This window comes from Hemiscyllium ocellatum, chromosome 6 (genome assembly GCF_020745735.1).
Source record: "Hemiscyllium ocellatum isolate sHemOce1 chromosome 6, sHemOce1.pat.X.cur, whole genome shotgun sequence".
Taxonomy (NCBI): Eukaryota; Metazoa; Chordata; class Chondrichthyes; order Orectolobiformes; family Hemiscylliidae; genus Hemiscyllium; species Hemiscyllium ocellatum.
In genome coordinates this window covers 85,907,220-85,931,318 of record NC_083406.1, presented here as the reverse complement: position 1 = coordinate 85,931,318, position 24,099 = coordinate 85,907,220, and the positions used below count along the sequence as shown (strand labels likewise).

Sequence of the window (24,099 nt, the reverse complement as noted above, 5' to 3'; positions counted from 1 at the left end):
TAACTTTGAGTCACTTGTGACTTCAACTTTTGATTGAAACTCAGATAGCTTCTTCTTGGATCTATCATACTCCTGACCTTCAAAGTAGTCAGCTTTAAGTAACACCTAAGAGTTTTATCCCAACACTTATAGAATCATATAGCATGGAACAAACCCTTTAGTTCAAATCATCCACACCAACCAGTCATCCCAATCTGACCTGGACTCATGTGCCAGCATTTGGCCCATATCCCTCTACACCCTTCCTATTCATAAGTCCATCTTGATGTCTTTTAAATATTGTAATTGTACCTTCCTCCAGTACAACCTCTAGCAGCTTGTTTAATACACACACCATCCTTTGCGTGAACAAGTTACTCTTCAGATTATTAAAAATATTTCCACTCTCACCTTAGACCTACGTCCTTTAGTTTTGCCTCCCCGACTCTAGGTTTCTGATCAGAAAGCAACACTAACCCGTCAACCTAAAGTGATTGACTATATTTTTAGAACCCTTGCTGATTTTTCATTATTTTTCTTTTAATTCTTTTGTCAATTTTGGTTTGGAGCTAAAGATGACTTAAGGACTTTGTAAAACAAATTGTGGTTAAAAGAAAGTAGGCCAAACAAGTTGTTGTTTGTTTGTGAAGTCAGGCCTGGAAGTTCATGCAAGCTGAGCCTTGATCAAAAAATGTTCCTACAGACACAGTGAACTTAGGAAGAGCATTGTGTTTAATAGCCAACTTCTACTATCTATTTAATGAGGTCAGTACCTGCGAATTGGTTCTGGCAAGTCTGGAAGAGATCCTATGTTCAAGTAAATTCATGTTCTTAAGATATAGGAGTAGAATTAGACCTTTTGGCCCATCAGGTATGCTCTGCCATTCACTCATGGCTGGTATGCTCTTCACACCCAAATTTCTGCCATTTCTCCATAAACCTTCAACTTTCAGCATGGATTTATGAAGGGGAAATCATGCTTGACTAATCTTGAATTTTTTGAAGATGCAACTCTGAACATAGACAAGGGAGATCCAGTAGATGTCGTGTACCTGGACTTTCAGAAAGCTTTTGATAAAGTCCCACATAGAGGTTAGTGAGCAAAATTAGGCCGCATGGCATTGGGGGCAAAGTACTAACTTGGATTGAAAGTTGGTTAGCTGATAGGAAACAAAGAGTAGTGATAAACGGCTCCATTTCGGAATGGCAGGCAGTGACCAGTACTGGGACTGCAGCTTTTTACAATATATGTTAATGATATAGAAGGTGGTATTAGTAATAACCTCAGTAAGTTTGCTGATGATACTCAGCTGGGTGGCAGAGTGAAATGTGATGAGGATGTTAGGAGATTACAGGGTGACCTGGACAAGTTAGGTGAGCGGTCAGATGCATGGCAGATGCAGTTTAATATGGATAAATGTATGGTTATCCACTTTGGTGGCAAGAACAGGAAGGCAGATAACTACCTAAATGGAATCAATTTAGGTAAAAGGGCAGTACAGAGAGATCTGGGTGTTCTTTACACCAGTCAATGAAGGTAAGCATGCAGGTACAGCAGGTAGTGAAGAAGGCTAATAGCATGCTGGCCTTCATAACAAGAGGGATTGAGTATAGAAGCAAAGAGGTTCTTCTGCAGCTGTACAGCGCCCTGGTGAGACCACACCTGGAATACTGTGTCCAGTTCTAGTCTCCAAATTTGAGGAAAGACATTCTGGCTATTGAGGGAGTGCAGCGTAGGTTCACAAGGTCAATTCCTGGAATGGCAGGATTACCTTACACTGAAAGACTGGAGCGACTGGGCTTGTATACCCTTGGGTTTAGAAGACTGAGAGAGGATCTGATTGAGACATATAAGATTATTAAAGGATTGGACACTCTGGAGGCAGGAAACATGTTTCCGCTAATGGGTGAGTGCCGAACCAGAGGACACAGCTTAAAAATACGGGGTAGACCATTTAGGACAGAGATGAGGAGAAACCTCTTCACCCAGAGAGTGGTGGCTCTGTGGAATGCTCTGGCCCAGAGGGCAGTGGAGGCCCAGTCTCTGGATTCATTTAAGAAAGAGTTGGATAGAGCTCTCAAGGAAATTGGAATCAAGGGTTATGGAGATAAGGTAGGAACAGAATACTGATTAAGGATGATCAGCCATGATCATATTGAATGGTGGTGCAGGCTCGAAAGGCAGAATGGCCTACTCCTGCACCTATTGTCTATTGTCTATTAACCCACTACTAATTAAAAATCTGTCTAATTCTTCCTTTAATTAACTCACTGTCCCAGCATCCACCGCACTTTGGGGTAGCAAATTCCACAGAATCACAACCTTTTTGGTGAAGTAGTTTCTCCTCGAATCTGTTTTAAATATGTTCTCCTTATCCTAAGACAATGACCTCTCGTCCTAAAATGTCCCACAAAAGGAAGCATCTGCTCCACGTCTATTTTATCATTACCTGTATCATCTCGAATATCTCAATTTGATCTCCCCTCATTCTTCTAAATTTTAGACAGTATAGGCTTAAGCTGTCATCTGTCTTCATACAACAAACCACTTATCTCTGGGATCAATCTAGTGAACTGCCTCCAATGCCATTACATCTTTCCTCAAATTAGGGGAACAAAGCTTTGCACAGTACTCCAGGTGTGGTCTCACCAATGCCTTGTATAGTTGCAACAATACATCCTTACCTTTATATTCTCTTTCTTTAGCTCTCAAAGCCAGCATTTCATTCGCTTTCTTTATTATATGCTGTACCTCCATGCTAGTTTTGTGTGATTCATGAACAAGGACACCCAGATCCTTTGGTACTGTAGCACCCCAAGGTGTCTCCCCATTTTGATAATAGGTGATCTTCCCATTTTCCCAACCAAATGCATGACCTCTCACTTATCCACATTAAACTCCATCTACCACATTTTGACCCAGTCTCCTAATCGATCTATTCATAAGGTTCTAATTTCTTCATTGCAGTTTACTGCCCACCTATTTTTGTGTCATCTGCAAATTTGGTTATAGAGCCTTCTATCTCTGTATCCAAGTTGTTAATGTAAATTGCAAATAGCTTGGCCCAATGTCTGAACTCTGTGGCACCGTGCTAGTTACTTCTTACCATCCAGAAAAAAAAAGTTGGCCCAACTTTGTCTTCTGTCCATCAGCCAGCCACCTATCTAAGCTCATAAATTACCCCTAATCTTAGATGGCAGAGTTTGCATGGTAATTGAGGCCTCGGGAAAGGACAATCAGTTTCTCAGGCAGAACCAGAACTGGAGTTTATTTGAACTGTGCTGAAAATGTGTTGTTGGAAAAGCGCAGCAGGTCAGGCAGCATCCAAGGAGCAGGAGAATCGACGTTTCAGGCATGAGCCCTTCTTTATTTGAACTGTATTGTGTAGAGGGAAAAAGTTTGGCTGGAGACAACACAGCATGAAGATTTGAAAGTTCCCTGCCCAATCTCTCTACTCATCGGAAACAGAGTAGAAAATTGAGTCTGAAATATTACTATTTTCACCTGAGTGAACCGAGAAGGTGACCCTGATTGGTGGTGACAGAAAAGTAAATAAGGAGTCCACATCTATGCTTGTGAAACAATGCATTAGGAAAGCCATTAAGTAATTTTTAAAAATTTTATCTCTTAATTGTGCTTGCATGTCTTTGCAACCTTCATTTACCCAAAATACAAACAAATGTTGTGGGTTTAAAGCATAGACGCTAATCAGACTACCTTATTTAAATTTTCTGTGTTTCTTTGAAAATGGATTTTGTTTGAGATACAAACTGGTGTCTGGAATTAATATTTCATTCAATTAATTATTCATTAAGTCTGGGATTGGTCATTCAAAGCCTATTTGGGAACAGTGTCATGAATACAGGAGTAGAAAGGCTGATGTGATTCAGCTGTCTGTCTCCGTGTCGTAACAATATGTCCTTTGCTTCTCAGGAACATGGGACAATACACCCATCTCATTTCAAGGACTTCACAGACCTGCTCACTCAAAGTAAAAACATTTTCCTCTCTAAATTTTGGGTGTTTCCCTCATTCTTAAATAAAAGTTCCAGAAGTCTGTAACAAATCTTGAGGCTCCATTGTTTTGCAACACAGTAAGGGAAATAATCTACAAAAAAAGAAAATCCATTAAGGTACATACAAAACCTTTCACTATAAAATCAGGACTCAAAGCTGTTTTAAAAGAAATCGCCATGGCTATGGAAATACTATTAAGTTATTTATTAACTTCTGACACACAGAAAATGCACCAGTTACTAACACAAAGAAACAGAAACCCAAACTTAGAATAAATAATATCAAAAGTGTGAAGCAAGCTGTGTGATTATCACATACTTACGTGTAATAAATAGACATGAGATAATCGCACAGTTTACTTCGCACCACTCTGAACCAAATTTCCAGATCTACTCACTCAGCTTCTGCTTGCTTAGATGAAGGTTGCCTCACACTGACTGTGTGCCATTAGTGCAATGTTGACCTTTTCAAGCCATACACCATCCTGAGTTGGAACTATATCACCCTTCACTGTCACAGGGTTAAGTGGCGGAACTCCCATCCTAAAAACACTGTCCATGTATCCATACCCCAAATCTACAGCAGTTGAAGAAACAAGTTCACCTCCAACGTCTCAAGGGCTTTAGGTTGGACAATAAGTGCTGGGCTACACAATGATGCGCACACTCTATCAACAATTTTTAAAAAAAGCTAACAGTGTCATACTGTTCTTCGAACACAAACTGTGTTCTTCTTCACTACCTATCAATTCTTATGAAAAAAATTTCAGTTTGATTTTAGAACATGAATGGCATTAAATATTAGTACCTCTCAAAACTCTTGTTCAAAATTTGAATTGATATTTGTTTTGGGAAGTGAGGAATTTACAGCAAAGCCACATTAAGGCTCTTTTCATGAGCTAGATGAAGACAAAACAAAAGGTTGGCAAAATAGTATTCCCACGATCTGAATCTTTGACAAGGTAGTAAGGCGTTTTCAATGCGAACATTTTGTTTGATTTGTTGCTGCTTTCTATATTTCCATATCCTAATGTTCATCATGTTTTTGTAGGTGGCAGTGGGGGACATTGTGATGGTGACCAATGGACAGCGTCTCCCAGCTGATATGATTATTATCTCCACCAGGTCAGGCACTATATGAGGTTCATTGCTGTTTACTCTGAAGTATGCTTTTAAAGTGACTGTAATTATTTTGAATGCTGCAGTTTTAGCTTCGGTATGTATTGTAAAATTTTATATGTTTGTATTTCTGAACAGAATTAACTGACCTGATGGCATTTGAATTGAGTTTTTTTGAGGATTAGAAAAATAACTTTGAATAAGTTCAAACACATCTCCCACTTTAGATGTATTCAGGGAGTGCACCTTTTAAAAACCAACTTTGATGCAATTGTCTGCGATCCTCCAGTTGATGTTATTGACTTCTTCGAACAATTTTTGATAATTTCATATGAAAGGATAGGAACCTCTGCCAGAAGGTACCCAGCTGAGGTACCTGCACAGTGAGGAGTCCGTTGGGAAAAAGTTGCTTTGGGAGTCTTCAACATTGACTCTGGGCCTTGTGAGTTCTCTTGGTATCAAATCAAATATGGCCAAGAAAACTTCCTGTACACTCCAACTTCACCTCCAACAGCATTTGAAGGAGTCACTAAGGTTAATAAGGGCACAGAATATTCTCTGAGTGGGGGCCATCAATGTTCTTCATAAAGAGTAGCTTGGCAGCACCACCACTGACTGAGCTGGTCAAATCCTAAAGGACATTGCTGCTAGACTGGATCTGCAGCAGGCGGTGAGGAAGTGAACAAGAAGGTAAAACACTATACCCCTCATCCTTTTCAGTTATCTGAAAAATCTTTTGTTTTGCTTTTGGTTGCATTAAAGCCCTACATTCCTGACTTTTGGGCATCAGATGCAGAGGTGTTTCGGGCAAGTCAGGCATCCTCCTCATATGGCTTCTGGCCTTGGCCATTTTAGCAATGAACACACTCAGATAACAGCCAGAGGAACGGATTGTAGTTGCCAATCTGTCTGCCCCTCTTCTCTGGCTACGTTAGTGTCCAAGTGTTATTGGAGAGGAGGCATGCGGCATCTACCAATGCTGTCAATGCTTTTAAAACCTGAGCACTGCAGTAAGTAGAATGCTTTTCTCCCCTTTCAACTCCATTTTGATTTAGCTGTCTCCCTACCTCTCCATCATCTTTGGTTTTCTTGCATTGCCCTTTATGGGCTCCACATGTAAATTGAGCAATCAAGAAAACAAGCAATTTAATGTGGTAGTCAAAATGGGTCAAAATTGCTACAGGTGTTTTAGTACTGGGAGTATCAGTTGTGACATAGCACTTCGAGATTTAAAAACAGTAAGTGCACCCCTCTGATTTCGCATGGATTTCTGCAAAGGCCAGCATGTACATTGCGATCTATGATAGTTTTATCTCAAAAGTTTTAGCTGGGTTCTGATGCAAATTTTGGAAATTGTAAAAGTTAAGCCTCTATATAAGTCCCTCTTATTCAACTAACTCTAATGGTTATATGTATAAAATTTTCTTTTTGTTAAAGGTCAAAGTGCTACCTTTATATTTTTGCCCAGCTGTAATATTGATTAACAGCCAAGATTTGATGTATTGATTTAATACCATGTAGCATTTAGTCAATGCGGTGTCTTTGTTTGTCACCAAATGATGGGATGAGTTCATTAGAGTTACCATCTGTATTATTCAATGCCTGACAAGCATAATTTGTGCAAAATAAAAATTAATCCCCCTAAATTTTCCTTGTACATGTTACCTGTCTCCTCATAACCCTCCTGAATACTATTTGGGTTACTCTGATGGGGCACTGATGGTAATTTGCTTGATAAAGTCACCTGGTACATGTTTATTTGCACTAAGAATATAGATCCACAATACTTCAAGTGTTGACTTCTTTCTGAGCCATCTCCCTCACAACAAACTTCCTTAGTCACACTGAAAAAAAAACTTAACACAGAAAATATAGGGTGGCATGGTGGCACAGTGGTTAGCACTGCTGCCTCACAGCGCCAGGGACCTGGGTTCAATTCCCGCCTCAGGCGACTGACTGTGTGGAGTTTGCACGTTCTCCCCGTGTCTGCGTGGGTTTCCTCCGGGTGCTCCGGTTTCCTCCCACAGTCCAAAGACGTGCGGGTCAGGTGAATTGGCCATGCTAAATTGCCTGTAGTGTTAGGTGGGTTGTGCTTCGGCGGGTCGGTGTGGACTTGTTGGGCCGAAGGGCCTGTTTCCACACTGTAAGTAATCTAAAAATGACAGTGTATATTTAATTGACCAAATTATGGTATATCTTGGAGCATTTTAGGTAATTTAGACCTGTTTCAGAGTTGTTGAAGTTGTTTTGATGGACTCACTTTGGACCAACCTTCAGATCAGAAAGCCTTCTAGAAATAAAACCATTACTTTCCTCCATAAAACTGTCAGAAAAGTACTTAGGTCATTACGGTCTGAAAATGCTTTTGTTAATAAATAATGAAAGGAAAATTTCCCCCATAGCTACTTAAAAGATGGCGAGATGATATTGCAGTTTGAAAACAGAAGTACTTGTTTTTATGTGACAACAAACTCTTTACCCTTGAGAACTTTGCTGTCAAATAAAGTTGATCTATTTTTGAAATGTAAATTTAATTATTTTCCTTAATTTAAAGTATTTTGTTTACTAATTACATCAGATTATCATTATTAATAAATTTCCATATCAATAAATATCCAAAATGAGATGGCACCAGAAATGTACTAATCCCAATCGAAATGAATACTGATATAATAAATAAAATCCTAAATCTGAGTTGGTTTCAGGATGTATTTGCTGTGCATTAAAGCCCAGCAGATATTGAGTTCAGTTCCTGCTCTATGCTAGTTGGTCTGATCTTAAGCAGAACAAAACCTGGGACATAGGGCATAATTCTTCCCCAGCAGAGGAAGACAAAGATCAGCTCGTATTTACACACTGTTTGTAAATGGTGCAAATACAGCTTAATTAAACTGCGATGTTTCCTGTAATTTGTTCAGACTTGCACAGGAAAGATGTATCAGGCCTGTGCTGAGCAATTGAAAGACTGCAAACATTGCCCAGCAAGAGACCATGTCGTCAGAACAACAGGGGCAAAATATGGGAGGGTTGGTGAGCATTGTGGCCAAACAGTTGGAAAAATGATTTTGATTACAATCTTGGATAGGAGCAGAAAGGAAATTGAGAATAAATATAAATGGGAATCTAGTTGCAGTAATGATTTTTCAGATAAAACATGTACATTTACTGTAACCAATCTGATTTTCTGTTTGAAAAAAGAAATTGATAATGTCCAGGATGAAGGTCTGCATTATCCATCATTGACTGTATTAATGTGTTCTCCTTTATTGGTGAATCGTTGTTTTAATATTGCGTGCCCTTTTATTATTTATACTTGTTTTAATGCAAAGATGTGCAAGACTTTTGTGCTTTTGCTATAGACCATTCACGAATTGTTGATTTATTTCTTAGTGAACCACAGGCAATGTGTTACATTGAAACATCCAACCTGGACGGGGAAACAAATCTCAAAGTACGACAGGTAAGTTGGATTCCACTCCAGGTTGCTGGGTCTGGAAAATGTTTCAGCAATATCATTGGGACCAGAAGTACATTAAAGGTTGTTTTTAATATTACTAGTGTGTAATAGAATGTAGTTCTTCCTTTGTTCCTGCACTCTAACAGATGATGTGAAGATTTGGGAAGTAATGAAGTCACTGACCCATAAAAATTAGTTTGATTTAATAGTAGCAATGAAACACAAGATCACTCTGCTGAAACAGAGTTATGTTCTGATGAACTTAAAAATTAGTCTGAAACTTGGTATACATCTGTTCTATCTCGTCTGTTCAGAATGACAGATTTATCAAACTTCAATATTTCATCTTGTTTCTTCTACCAGACCGCATTGATAATGATTTGATGTTCATGATCACTCTAGAACTTGTCAGGTTACCTTTGGTTAAAGGAGGAATGTTCTCAATGTGTTTTTCCAACAATATGAAGAATCCATAACTTTAATTGACATTGTCGGAAGTTATATTACCTATATTGCTTCTGAGATTTTTATGAGGAAGATAATGCTTTAATTTGCATGACTCCAACAATTTAACATAGATGTTGCCATGTCAGCTGAATGATAGTAAGAATGATAATAGAATCAGTTTGGCTTTTGGCATTTCTCATTTGTTTGGTCATTGACTTGAGAATTGTTTGCTATGTTTGCAGAATTTCTGTTGAAAATGGAATTATCTAAATGCCATTTGTCCTTCTTTTCTTTTAGGGATTACCCATAACGGCTAATATTCTGTCCGTTGCAGATTTAGTGAAAATGACTGGGAGTTTAGAATGTGATGGGCCCAACCGGCATCTCTATGACTTCACTGGCAATCTCCACATTGGGAACAATGGGTATTTTGAAGTTTTTAAAATGCTTGATTCTCTCCCTCATTTATACGATCTTTCTCTAGCTTCAGTAGGTTGTCTTCCTCCCCAATATATAGGGTAGGCTCCAGACCTCTGGATAGGATTATTTCAGTGAGCTCACCCCACGTGAACATATAATTAGAAGAGCATAATTATAACACCAGAGGGAAATTAAATTAGAAGTGTAAGCCATCGTTTTCAAAATCTCTTCAGAAACAAAAGAAAAACTGATCTATGAACTCAGATACTAATCATCAAATTTCTTAACTTTGCAAGGAACATTTTGTGTTTTATAAAGGTGCTGTTTTCTCCAAATTTCATTTACTTGGATACAGTAGGCTTGATGTATTGCCTTTTTTGCAAACTATGCAACAATGTGTGCTATAAGAGGTTTGCATCAGTGGAGGATTTTATAATCAACCTGCTGAGAGATGTTGTTTAAGATTTCTGGAGAAGGTGGGGTTTTGAACCCAGAGGAATTTTATATTCTTCTTGATTGGTCATAGCACCACAAATTTTAATGAATACATCATTGAGCATTGCCTTTCATTTTCTATTATTTTATTGCTAGAATTTATGGTATTGGGGAATTTGCATGCTGTCCTTTCAAATCTGAGCCATTCTTCACAAGACAAAGTAAAGAACAGGAAGCTTTTGTCTTATTTCCTTAGGTCATCCCATTTCATGCATGAACTGTAATTTTAGTGTTAAATGTTAGGAAGAATAAATCTATTATCTTTGACCTTTAATACAAACTTTATTCCTGCGATTCTGACTCCACCCTTTTCATTGCTTAACATATCCTGTTCGAACTGACCCTTCTTACACTCAGAAACCTTCTCGAACCTGACTGTTGTTTCTCATCCTGTACTTAATCTAAATCAAAAACTGTGTCAACTTTCACCAGTAAAGTCACCTGTTTCTGCTCCATCCTCAGCCAAAAGCTTGTTAGTGTTTGTAACTTGCACATTTGGACTGTTTCAAAGCTATCCTGGATGGAGTTTGGTTCTCTACATTCATATGTCCTGCTGCTTGTATCTGTGCTTGCTGACTAACTGTTCCAGTGCTCCAAAGTTTTCAAGTTTAAATTTGTAGTTAATATATTTATAAATCCATTCATGTTCTTGCTTCTGTAGATCTTATAGCTTACTGATAAACTCTTGTTTATCTAATTCTGTTCTTACGTATTCCCTGTTTCCTCTGTCACCAATTGGTGCCCATTCTTTCAACCATTAAGTGCTGAAGTTTTGAAATCCCAGATCTCTTTGTATTGTTTCTCTCTTCACCTCTAAAAAATAACTTTTTGTGATGAGCTTTTTAAGCCAAACGAGTAAGTCTAAAGTATGAACAATATTGAAACATAGGGAAAGCACAACAACCAGTTTGTGTACAGCTAGTTCCTTTAAATTGCAATGAGATAAATGAGCAATTTAATTGCTTTTTGTCATTATTTGTTAATGGATTAATTAGCTGGTGTTACAATCTTGTTAATAACTATTAATATTTAAGAGGTATCCAAACTTCCTTAATTAACTGAACCATGTGATAAGATTTATTGTTTCAAATGCAAAACAATATTTAGTATATAAGAGCTAAACAGAGCAAGTGCTATTAACATTGTTTATAATTGCTTATTTTCTGAGCTCAGTTCTGCTTTACTTCTCTTCCCATCCCTTCTCCCAGATGTCCCTTGTAAATTACAAGAATTACTCACCTCCTGAACCCCAACGTCTGTCTACCATCTACAAAGCCAAGTCAGGAGTGTGATGGAATACTTCGCACTTGCCTGGGTTACTGCAGTTCCAACAACACTCAGGAAGCTTGAAAACATGCAGGACAAATTAGCCTGCTTGCTTGTCACCACACTGACAAGCATGTACTCACTTTGCCACCACGCTGAGAGCAGCAGTGTGTATCATCTACCAGATGCACAGAAGAAATTCGTTTTAGGTCCATTAGACAGCATCTTGTAAACCATGACCATTACCATCTCGAAGGATAAAGGCAGCAGATGCATGAGAACACCACTGCCAATTTCAAGTTCCCCTACAAGCAACTCATCATCCTGACTTGCAAATATACTGTTCCTTCAGTGTCATTGGGTTACAATCCTGGAATTCCCTCCCTAATGGCTTTTACCTACACACACTGGTTCAAGAAGACAGCTCATCGCTACCTTCTCAAGGGCAACTCATGTTGGGAAATAATTGCTAGCCCAGCCAGCAACACCCACATCCCATGAGTGAATAAAAAAAAATTTGAAAGCTGATTCATTCTTTTAGGCGCAAATCCAGAAAGCGTGCAGCGGTCTTCCTGAATTCACTTTAATTCTCCTCTGTTGTAGTTTTTCTCCATGGTAATGGTTTATGGGGGATCCTTCCATTAGCTTTTTTGCTAAACGTCCTCCAACTTTTATTTAATACTTCGTGACTGTGGGTGTCTCAACCCACAAGTTGGTTGCCAGCAGCTTCCTAACTGGCTTCTCATAGCTTCAAAACTAATGCTGGTGAATCCTGGTGAGTCTCTTCTGTACCCTGTAGTGCAGTCACATTCTACCTATCGTGTGTTGATCAGAACTGCACACAGTACTCTATCTGTGACCTAACCAACATTATATATAGCTCCATCATAAGCTCCTTGCTGTTATATTCAGTGCCTCAGCTAATAAAGGTAAGTATTCCATATACATCCTAACCACTGTATCAACCTTTTTTGCTGCCTTCAAGGATCTATGGACATGCGCACCAAGTTTCCTCTGTACTTCCAAAAGTCCTCCTATTCAATGTGTGCTCCTTTACCTGTTAGTGCTCCTAAAATGCATCAATTTTCACTTTTCATGATCAAATTCCATTTACCACTGTTCAGCCATATAGCCTCCTGGAGTCGAAGACTTTCCTCCTCAATATTTACCACACTACCAACCTCTGTGTTTTCTGCAAACTTACACATCACCTCCTTCATGTCCAGACCATTAATGTCCACAAAAAACAGCAAAGGACCTGGCTTTGTAACCCTGTGTTAAGCCACTGAACACAGACTTCCAATCACAAAAACACTCTTCAAATTCACCCTCTGTTTCTTGAGTTTTGGATCCAATTTGCCAAATTGCCTTGGATTCTATGGTTCTTTTAGTTTTTTAACCAGTGTTCCAAGTGACACTGAGCGACCTTGTCAAAAGCCTTACTGCAGTCCAGATTATATCAACTGCACTAGCCTCATGGATAGTTACCTCCTTGAAAAATTCAGTGAAATTTATTAAAAGCCATCTTTTGATGACAAAGCCAGGCTGACTGTCCTTGATTAATCCTTGACTCTCCAAATGAAGATTAATTCTGTCACTCAGCATTTTCCCTGTAGATTCCCTTCTATTCTTTGCTGAAAGTGCAGGTATGGGTAACATTGTCTCCTGTTTGCTATCTGAATCCATTGTAATGCAATCTACCCAAATAAACTACAAGTGCACGCTTCTTTATAACGCATCCAATAATATTAAACAAAAGAACCTCTTCATACCATCTTCCACTTCTGTGACAGTATGCATTGTTTTGAGGTGGGTCACCGAACAAAATAAGTTAATTAATTTCACCTTCATTCAACATAACTCTTTGATTTTGAAACCAATACGAATCATTTATGTTCCCAATATATGCAATTTGCCTTGTATTCATGCTATTTTGTATCCAATAAGAGGTCCAGAGCTAAGTTATTCTTTGTTTAAAGCTTCTTTTTCATCACCACTCTGATCTTGTATATTAAAGATAGGTTAATTGAATGTAGGTTTGTCTTTACGATAATTTATTTGTTTCTTAACCAGTTTTTACATTTATCTTAACTTAACCCTTGAATTTCTAAAGTTTTATATTATAAAGTTACGAACTGAATACTTGCAGCCCTAGGATGGCATGTTTTGTTGAATGCAAGTGAATGCAGGTGAAAGAAATATTAAAGATGATACCTTCCACAGTACAGTACTTCTTCAATACTACACTGAACTAGGATTTTCAAAGTCCTAGAATCATGCTTGAACCTACAATATTGATACAGGAATAACTATCATACCACTGAGTTGCCACCTTAGAATCACCTTCTTTGAACAAACTCACTACCACTCATATTATGTCTTCCTCCAATTTTTGTCTGATTATGTTTTTACCATGGGCTTGGTGTCTTTATCTATGTTAAAAGTACCATTTAAATTGATTTTTTTTGTTCACCCAGTTTACTTTTACAAGACTGTATACTATTCTTCTGTCAGAAGTTTAGATGAGTGAACCCTTTCAAAGGGCATATGGGATTTGATCACTGTGGAGCAATACCTAATTTCCATCTATTGTTCATGGGAAATCTTTGTACTGAAGTCTTTAACACTCCTGCTTTATTGTAAGGCTTAAGGTATCCAGCCACCTATAAATATACTCATAATTTGGGGATGCCGGTGTTGGACTGGGGTGTACAAAGTTAAAAATCACACAACACCAGGTTATAGTCCAACAGGTTTAATTGGAAGCACACTAGCTTTTGGAGCGACGTCCTTCATCAGGTGATTGTAAATATGCTCACTTTCTAAGCCTTGGTCAGTTGGTCAATTTTTGTTCAGTCTTTGCTCATTTTCACAGAGGTTCTTGTTTTCCCTTGGTAAAGTTTCCAAAGGCTATTTCATTTGTATGATGAGTGAATAAACAAATAACTCCCTGCAACTTAAAATATATTACTGGAAATAGTAAAAGGTTCTAATTACTGCCAGTGACTTTTTTTCTGTAGATTGGCAGTCTTCAAACACTGTATTTCAAAATTTCTGCCATTTTATAATCACAGATTTAAGTGGCTTTGGAATTCACATTATTAAAACTATGACTTAGAATCAAATAGCTGTTTGTTTCATGTAATGTGCAGAGTTCAGATTTGAGTATGTAATATTATCTTTATGCTGTTGCAGTCCTGTTCCTGTTGGACCTGATCAAATTCTGTTGAGAGGAGCACAGCTGAGGAACACTCAATGGATTCAAGGGCTTGTGGTCTATACTGGACATGACACTAAACTTGTGCAGGTTGATATCTAACTTTCTTATTTTTATTTCATTAAGTATGTAATTGCATCCTGTATTCACTTTTGAATAGTACATTAATGTTTATTGGTATAAAAAGTCTGTTCCAAAATCAGTTGTCACTGAACAGAAGAGAATTTTTCAAAATATGAAATTGGCTTATTTATTGTTGCATTTTGTTACAGCATGGTCTTTGATAAGTACATAATCTAATTGTTGGAGGTTTTTTTCCTGTAAAATCAATAGGGGTGCTGACCATTGTATGCATGTGCACATCTTCCAAGAATCTGGAGGTTACTGTCTGAAACATGTTATTTCTCTTATACTTCCCAAAAATGGCAGCTCATCATCTAATTGACCATTCAAAAGCATTGCCCAAGGATTGAAAAGTATTAAATGAAATTATGTTTCTGCTAAGTGATTAATCTCACCTGGAAAACGTGGGGAATGTTCATTCTTATGTAAACACACATTGATGACATAGTAAGTCTCAAATGCTGCCAAACAACTTACTTGGTACTGAAAATGAACAAATGTGAAGTATCATTCCTTCAGCTTTTAACTGTTACGGAAGGTGTTTCTAAACAAAAAACATTTTTTGTTGTTTTTTTCTTTGTTGTATGAAATCAGATGGACAACCTGGCATCCATCTCAGGACTGGGAATGCCAAACAGCTATGCCAACCTTACAAAATCCTCCTTATTCTGGGATAGTGCCAAAATTGGGAAAGCTATACCTAGACTAGCCAAGCATTATCCTGACATAGACATGGAATGGTACCTTAGAGGCAGTGTCACAGATAACAACATCACCAACTCCTATCCATTTCTGTCGCGGGACAGACTTAGCAGAGATGGCACCTCATTGAAATAAAGTTGGAAGGGATTCCTTGGGAGTATTCAGCATTCACTCTGAAACACATGAAGTGTCAAGGCATCCGGTCAAAGATGGGCAAGAAAATCTCCTGTTGACCACATAATACTGCCTGCCATGCCTGTCCCCAATGATGAATCACTACCTTTTCTTATTAAACACCACTTGGAGGAAACACTGAGAATGTCCAGGGGGCAGAAGGAACTTCATTGTCCATCTCTAAGACTGGCTTGGCAGCTACACTACTGATGGAGCTGCTATGTCTTAAAGGACATAGCTATTAGACTGGGTTTATGGCAGGTCATGAAAGAGCCATAAGGGTAGAACATACATGACCTAATCCTCACTAATCTACATACTGCAGATACATCGGTCCATAACTGTATTGGTAGGATTAACAACTACACATTCTGTATGGAGACAGAGTCCCAATGAGGATATCTTCCCGTCTACTCCATGTATTTTTATTTTTGTGCATTTTGAGAGTGCTGTATGTTTTGAAAGCAAATAATTTGATATCTGTTGTGGTCCCTATTTATGTAGCTGTGGGTTCCAGCGATGTACAGATGAACTGGAGCTGAGGCTTTATTTACAAGTGACATGACTTGCTTTATGGACTAGGGACCAATTATTAGTGATCAAGGTGCTCTGCCTACCGATGTGATTGATTGTCAAGTGGCTGAACAGCTTGGGCTGTGAATCAGTCCAAAAGAAAGTAGTCAGACCAGATGGAAACCAGCAGATCTGCAGCAGCAAAAAGCATATTTTCTGGAGGGAGTCGAATGTTAGGAAAGTGGCAGGATTGCCACGCTGCAGCCTTCAACAGTTGACGGGCGGCTGCAACATCAAGTGGAAGTTCCTCTTGCAGTATTATAAAATTCTACCTCTGTGACCTGCTGTCAACCTGCTTTCCCATTAAACTTTACATTATTAGGAAACCTGAACCTATTGCACTCAGTACCTTCATCTAAGCCATGAGTGTTGGATATAGAAATGAAAGATAATTAGTTTTTTGGAAAATCATCATAGCAGCAGTGCTAGGTAGTGTTGGTACCAGTAAAGTAAGTAACATTGATTCATAATATAGTGATAAGCAAAATAAAAATAAAGTATTACATAGTGAGGATTGCACAATTATGACCCCTTGCATATACAATGGTTAGAATGCATTGCTACTCTTAATTTACAGAACATGTTTACTGCTGCATACATTTTGTATTATGGTCCATAAATCGTGTGTTGAGCTGAATAATCTCCTATGCCACAAAATTTCTATGTTCATAGCTCAAGCCACACATTGATTTCAAAATCTTCAAATACCCATTGGTCTTTTTGATTAAGAAGATACAGATTTGTTTTAACTGTTAATAAGGGTCCCACATGATCTGTAGAGGTTTCTGTGATTTTGTTTTTAAGCTGTTGATTAACAGGAATTTGCCATACAATGCTTCACATCTATGGTGAAGAATTGAGTCCACCATAATGCTGGTGCTATTCACTCACTGATTCATGGAACATCTGGCCAGATATCATGCTGGTTGTCCAAGAGGAAGTATTTGCATATTCGCGTTACAAACCATTTCCCTATACGCTTGGACATACAACAGACAAACATTTCCTTGCATGCTTTAGTTCTAAGGCTGTCAGCATGTGAACAAAGCTTATTAGTTAATAATGGTGTTGGTGTGCAAATTCTGTGTAATAATGTCAATGCTGTCTTCCCGGGCAACACAAATTTAAAGCAGTCCCTCAAGTGAAGAGATGATGATGAAAGGTCAATTTGGATAGTCTGTACCCTGTGCTGTTTTATACACATGGAATGTGATAGAATTTATTTGTGTTTTAATTTTTAATTTTAAATTAATTGTATGTAAAAGGTGCAAAATTTAACCAAAGTTGTCCACTTGATAGTTTGGAATGAGTTAACCTGCTGAAACTCCAGTTCCACTATATAGAATGGAACATGAAATATAAATCAGAAAACACAAAGTTATGTAGGCATATGGTGGAAAATAAAACCACTTGTGGCACTTGAGTCTCTATGGGACATTTAAGTGAGAAATAATGTGAGATTTCATTTCAATGTCTATTAAATACAAGCAATTTTGTTATTTATTTAATGGAGAAAGTTGAAATAACTAAATCTTTTAGATGTGATGTCATAATATTTTAAAAGCTGAGATTAATTCTAAGGTCATCTTTAAATTCTGTGGAATCTGGGTTTGTTTAATTCTAATATGAGTTTTGCTTTATGTACGTGGTCCTGTAACATTTGTAGGACTTCTATCAGATTGGGATGAGGGAGCATTCTGTAAGAGAACATTCACTTATGAATTGAGTGAATTCCCTATATGCACCAGAGTATTATCAGGAACCCAACAAAAATGGAGTTATCGCATCGAACGCAAGTCCTCTCATGGTTCACCTGTTTTTGATAGCAGAAGGAATTACTATTGGGCAGCTTGTCTTGGATTATTTAGCAGCTCATTTGAACAGCATAAGGCATTACAAAACAACACTTGCCATATAAGTTTGCAGGTCCTTTACTTTTAATTATCCTTTTCTAGAATGTAGACGTTGCTGGTTAGGCCTGTATTTGTAATTTCCCTTGAGAAGGTGGTGAGCTGCTTTATGGAATGGTTGCTGTCCAAGTGGTATAGACACCCAACAGTGCTACTAGAGAGAGAGTTCCAAGATTTCCCAATGTGAACAGCGATGTTGTTCCAAGTTATGTGGAGAAGAACTTGGTAGGTGGTGGTGTTCCTATGCATTTACTGCATTGTCCTTTTAGGTTGTAGAGATTGCAGGTTTAAAGGTACTTTTGGAGTAGCCATGGGAGTTATTGCTGTGCATCTTGTAGATGGTGGATACAATTGCCACTGTTTGTCTCCTGTGAAGGCACTGAATATTGAAGATGATGCCAAATAAGCAGTCTGCTTTGTACTGAATGGTCTTGTGTTTCTTGACTGTTGGGACTGCAATAGTCCAGGCAAATTGAGGGTATTTCATAACATTCTGACTTGGTCCTTTTAAACATTTCTGGTACTAAATCAGAGAGCTACATTCATAACAGCTTTAAGTTAAAAATTACATAGCACCAGGTTACATTCCAACAGGTTTATTGGGAAGTACAAGCTTTACCTGATGAAGGACCAGTGTTCCGAAAGCTAGTGCTTCCAAATAAACCTGTTGAACTATAACCTGGTGTTGTGTGATTTTTAACTTTGAGCAAAAAGTGAGGTCTGCAGATGCTGGAGGTCAGAGCTGAAAATGTCTTGCTGGTTAAAGCACAGCAGGTCAGGCAGCATCCAAGGAACAGGAAATTCGACGTTTCGGTCCAGAGCCCTTCATCTCCTCATTCCTGATGAAGGGCTCTGGCCCGAAACGTCGAATTTCCTGTTCCTTGGATGCTGCCTGACCTGCTGTGCTTTAACCAGCAACACATTTTCAGCTCTGATTTTTAACTTTGTCCACTCCAGTCCAACACCAGCATCTCCACTTCATAACAGCAGTAGAGGGGTGTACCTATACCTAATAGGCTGTAGCAATTCAAGAAGGCAGCTTAATACCATGTTTTTGAAGCAACCAATGTTGGACTCATCTATGGTACCTGCATCTCAAGAAAGAATACATTGTATTTAAACTAGCCTCACACCAATTTTTCAAGTCCATTACTTCAGTGAAAGTTTTGGTTCTTTCAAATCTTGCGTCCTGAGAGCAGCTTGTTTCTCTCAAATCTGACCAACAGCTACCATCTTTTACATTTCATGGACCATAAGACATAAGAGCAGAAATTAGGCCATTTGGCCCATCAACCCTGCTCCACAATTCAATCATGCCTTCTCTCCACCACCTTGATCCCCTTAATAATCGAGAACCTATCTATCTCATGTCTTAAATGCATTCAATGTCATAGCCTCCACAGCTGTCTGTGGCAATGAGTCCCACAGATTCACCACCCACGGGCTGAAGAAATTCCTCCCTATCTCAGTTCCAAAGGGCTGTCACTTCACTCTGAGGCTGTGCTTCACGTCCACTCTATCTAAACCTCTCAATATTCTGTACATTTCAATCAGGTCCTCCCTTATCCTTCTAACCTCCATTGAGGACTGACCCAGAGTCCTCATATGACAAGCCCTTCATTCACAGGATCATTTTTGTATAATTCCTCTGGACCCCCTCCATGACCAGCACATCTTTCCTTATGTACAGGACCCAAAACTGCTCTCAATATTCCAAATGCAGTCTGACCAGAGCCTCATACATCCTCAGCAGTACAGCCTCAGTGAGAGACAGTGCTATTGTCAAAGGCTATGCATTTGTAAATAAAGGGTGACTGGTAATGTGATGCTGGTCTCTGAAGAGTTATTTCAAGTATCTCCTCAAAGTCTTCTAACAGATTTGTTGGGCATGACCTCCTTTTCATCTCCATTGGCTTGTCATTAAATTTTCCTTGAATCACAAATGCAGCAACAGAAATTCCAACATTTGTAAAACTGTCTCCCGTGAAAGCAGCTATGATGTTAAATGCTGCTTTGTTCTCAAGCTCTCAATATTCATTTCCAAAGTCTGGCCAAGACTTGATTAAAGTACCTGTATTGGGTACATTTCTTCCACTTTGGAAGCAATCCTTTTATTGTCATAAACCTTCGATACCCAGTCCATGTTGAGAACTCCCAGGACAACGTCTCCCGATTACATAGCACTTTCGCTGGGTCTGTCCTGCTGGTTTAACAAGACATAACCAGTGATGAAGTGTTGTCTGGTACATTGTATGGGCACAGTATAGGCATGCCCCCACAAGGTGATGTAAACATGTTGAATGTGTGAGCATCTGTGTACCACTTACAGTATAATGTGATTGTAAGAAGTTGTTCATTTTTGTAGGAAAGACCAAATAGCGGAATAATATTTCAATGGTAATACATTGGGAAATTTTACGTACAAAGGAATCTCGGTTTCCTTGTACACTGGTCAGTGAATGCAGGTGCAGCAAGTAGTTTGGGAAGGCAGTTGGTTTGTTGGCATTTATTGCAAGAGTATACAGGAGCAAACAATTTATTATGACAATTATACAGGGTCTTGGTGAGATCACACCCTGCAAGACAGTGTGATGTAGATACTAGAGTCATGTAGCATCACTGACTCATCTGAGCCTTTCTTCTGAATTCCATGGACTCATGCTTCACAATTTCACAGTCAAATTGGGATTCATGTTCCATCTGAGAATTTGTTTTTGAAAATAGCTTTTGTTTTGAAAAGTGCAAAAATGCTGATCTTTCTTGGATCGCCTGCCATTTTTCAGGTTCATTGTGTCCAGAATCCACTGGTTTTTATCAAAACTTTTTGTAGGAAAACAGTGGGAGAAAATTTACAAATTTACAGATTAGTGAGCTGGGAGACAGAAGGGTTAGTGTTTTGGCACAGTTTATATTTTTGGTCTGTTTAGCTCATTGAATGTTACAGAAGCTTAAAATATAGAAATTTGAATTTTCTAAAAAAAATTGAAAAGTCTATCTGTTAGCCATAGCATATTAATTTCAAAATGAGAGGGATTATAGACTTTGAAAAGTATGATTGTATGTCAATTATTTTTGTTGGTGTGTTTTCTCAAAATACAGAACTCTACTAAAGCACCCTTGAAGAGATCCAATGTTGAAAGGGTTACAAATATACAGATACTGGTTCTCTTCTGCATTCTAGTGGCCATGGCTTTGATTAGTGCTGCAGGCGCTGAGATTTGGAACAAGAAACACAGTAATTCAGACTGGTACCTGAGCTTAATTGGTAAGGATTATTATTACCATAAAAATTTCTCATTGATAACATAAGCAATAGTTTAAAAGAAAAATATTGTTCTTTATTTACTGTGTCCAATTTTGTTTAATATGTTGAGATGCCAAACACTGACACAAAAAGTCTCCTCAAAACTCAACTTTGAACAATGGCCCGCATTAAGTCTTAGTTTGTGTGTCTAGAGTTGTCAGTTTTTTTTAACTATTGAGGAAATGTAATTCAGTTATTTCTGGATTGTTTTCCAATATTTAACAAATGCAAAAAATACTGGATAATGTAAGATAGACAGAAAACTGTGTAATATAGGCCAGTTAACTGAATATCCTTCATGGGAAATTGCTAGAATCCATTATTAAGGAGGTTATGGATGGGTACTTAGAAAATCATAATGGGATGAGGTAAAGTCAACATGATTTAGTAAAAGGTAAGTCATGAGAGAAAGAGTGTATGCTGAAGTTCTGAAACAAATCCAGAAACTGCTGGTGAAACTCGGGTCTGATAGCATCTGTGAAGTGAAGGCAGAGTTAATATTTCAAGTCCAGTGACTCTCCTTCAGAACTGATGCTGGAAATCATGTTTAATATGCAAGAAATGGAGGGATATGGACCAAGAGCAGGCAGAAGGAATTAGTTTAATTTGGCGGGTCATGTTTGGCACAACATCATGGGCTGAAAGTCCCGTTTCTGTGCTGTATAGTTCTATGTTTGAACTAACAAGCTAGAGTTATTTGATTAAGTAACAAGGGAAGTGGGTACAAGGAGAACTGTAGATGTAAGTACTTGGATTTCCAGAAGGCATTTGCCAAAGTAAAGGTTAACTTGGACTCTGGACCTGACAAAGTCTTATCACATCAGCCTAATCATGGGCATGAAAATAACCTGTTCAGCAATTGAAAGATGACAAAATTAAATCTGAGTAAAGGGCATCAGCGTCCATTACCAAGAGTGGCTCAGCAGCATGACAACAGACCAAACAGGCCTCATGCTAAAGGACAGAGCTACTTCACTGAGCTTGTGAAAGATGTTGAGACAACTAATGAAAGGTCAACATTTATTTGACATAAGCCTCACCAATCCAGCAGTCACAGATACATCTGTCAATCGGAGTATTGGTAGGACTGACCACTCTGCAATCCTTGTTGAAAACAAAAGTTCCAACATCACACTGAGGCATTTAAAAACAATGGGCAAAAATCCAAGAATTTTAACAAGGCTACTTGAAAGAATTTGAGCAACACATCATCGGGAGGTATTCAAAAACTAGATTCTATGGGCAGAGTGTGGACATTACCACAAGATAAAGGGTGGTACTGCAAAATCTAGAATTCCCCAATTATCCAGAATACAGAAGGGCGCAGCTTGTGACAATCCCAAAGCAAATAGTACTTCGGAAGCTTAGAGGAGGGTAAGGTTAAAACAGAAATTAGGAAAGCAAGGAAAGAATAATTGGCTGATTTAAAATTAAGGAAAATCAAAAGATGTTTTATCAGTACATTAAAAATGAGAAGAATAACAAAAATGGTTAGGTCTATCAGAGATGTACATGGTAACTCAAATGTAGATGCAGAAGATGTGGATAGGGTTCTTAATGAGTGTTTTGCCTCTGCCTTCACAAAGGAGAGGAATCATGCAGCTGTCCAATTTAAAGAGGAGGAGTGTGAATAATTAATTTTAAAAAGAGCACAATAAGAAGGGAAGTACAGGAGGGAGTGACCTCCTTGAAGTTGGATAAATAAGTAGGGTCAGATGATTTGTGTCCTAGGCTGTTAAAGAAGCCAAGGAAGAAATAATGGATATTCCAAGGATCATTTTCCTTTCCTCATTAGATATAGGCAATGTGCCAGAGGATTGAACGTCTGTGAGCATTATACATGAAACTGACTGGCCAAATAATTATAGGCCAGTCAGTTTGACCTTGGTGAGAAAATTACTTGTATTAATTTTTCAGAGATTAACTGTTACCAGGAAGGTCAGACATTCATCAGCAAAAGCATGGGTTTGTTAAAGGAAAGTAGTGTTTTACTAACATAATTGATTTTTTTTCAAGAAATATCAAGGAGGATTGATGAGATATTGTGTAAATGAATTTTAGTCAGACATTTTAGTCAGCCATTTAAGAAGATCCCTCATAGCAAACTGGTCAAAAAAAAAACATGGCATACAGAGAAATATGGTGAGTTGGATTCAAAATTGGCTTAGTGACACCTTTTTCTTAATAGAAAGTGATTTCCACTGGTGTTCCACAGAGCCCAGCTTTAGGTGCACTGCTGTTTGTGTTACATTTTTAATAATTTGTACTTAAATGTGTGAGGCATGATTGAGAAATTTGAAGATGACACAAAAAATTGGTTGAGTAGTTGATAGTGTTGACTTTGGGAAAATATTCCATGGTTTTGGCAAGTGGACAGATAAATAGCAAATAGAATTCAATCCAGAGAAGTGTATTTCTGGAGGGCAAGCAAAGCAAGAGTATAAATGATAAATGGCGGGGGAAGGAATGTTTGAGCACAATAGAGGATGTGGGAGACCTTGGTGGGTATGTCTACGGTTCATGAATGTGGTAGGATAAGTAGATTACCTGGTGAATGGTTCTCTTCACTGGGCAACCAGAAACGTTTTCACCCAAAGGATAGTGGGTGTCTGGAATTCAGTGTCCAGTTTGGTTTTTGAGCTGGGAATACTCAATTCATTAAAAAAGGAACCTGGATCTGAACCTGCTGTGACCTGCAAGTCAAGCATATTCTTCAGGCTATTGTTGCAATCCTGCAAGGGGCCAACTGGTTCAATGAGGATTGTTGAAGAGCATACCATTGGCAAATCTGGTGAAGCTACAACATAGGATGACTAGCATTCTGAACAGCAAATTCAGCACACTGTGGAATCATTTAGCATTGTGTAAAATGAAATGATCACCAACATTACATGAA

At 38.3% G+C, this 24,099-nt stretch overlaps 1 protein-coding gene across 4 annotated transcripts in view; it reads left to right on the top strand.

The window, feature by feature from the left end:
- Positions 1 to 24,099, top strand: part of atp8a2 (ATPase phospholipid transporting 8A2) — a 564,661-nt gene that overhangs the window by 182,147 nt on the left and 358,415 nt on the right. For all 4 annotated transcript variants that reach the window (XM_060826104.1, XM_060826105.1, XM_060826106.1 and 1 more), the window contains 5 exons: positions 5,048 to 5,121; positions 8,506 to 8,575; positions 9,317 to 9,444; positions 14,396 to 14,507; positions 20,999 to 21,164. In XM_060826104.1, coding sequence (XP_060682087.1) covers positions 5,048 to 5,121; positions 8,506 to 8,575; positions 9,317 to 9,444; positions 14,396 to 14,507; positions 20,999 to 21,164 — 550 coding nt within the window. The remainder of the gene's footprint in view (positions 1 to 5,047; positions 5,122 to 8,505; positions 8,576 to 9,316; positions 9,445 to 14,395; positions 14,508 to 20,998; positions 21,165 to 24,099) is intronic.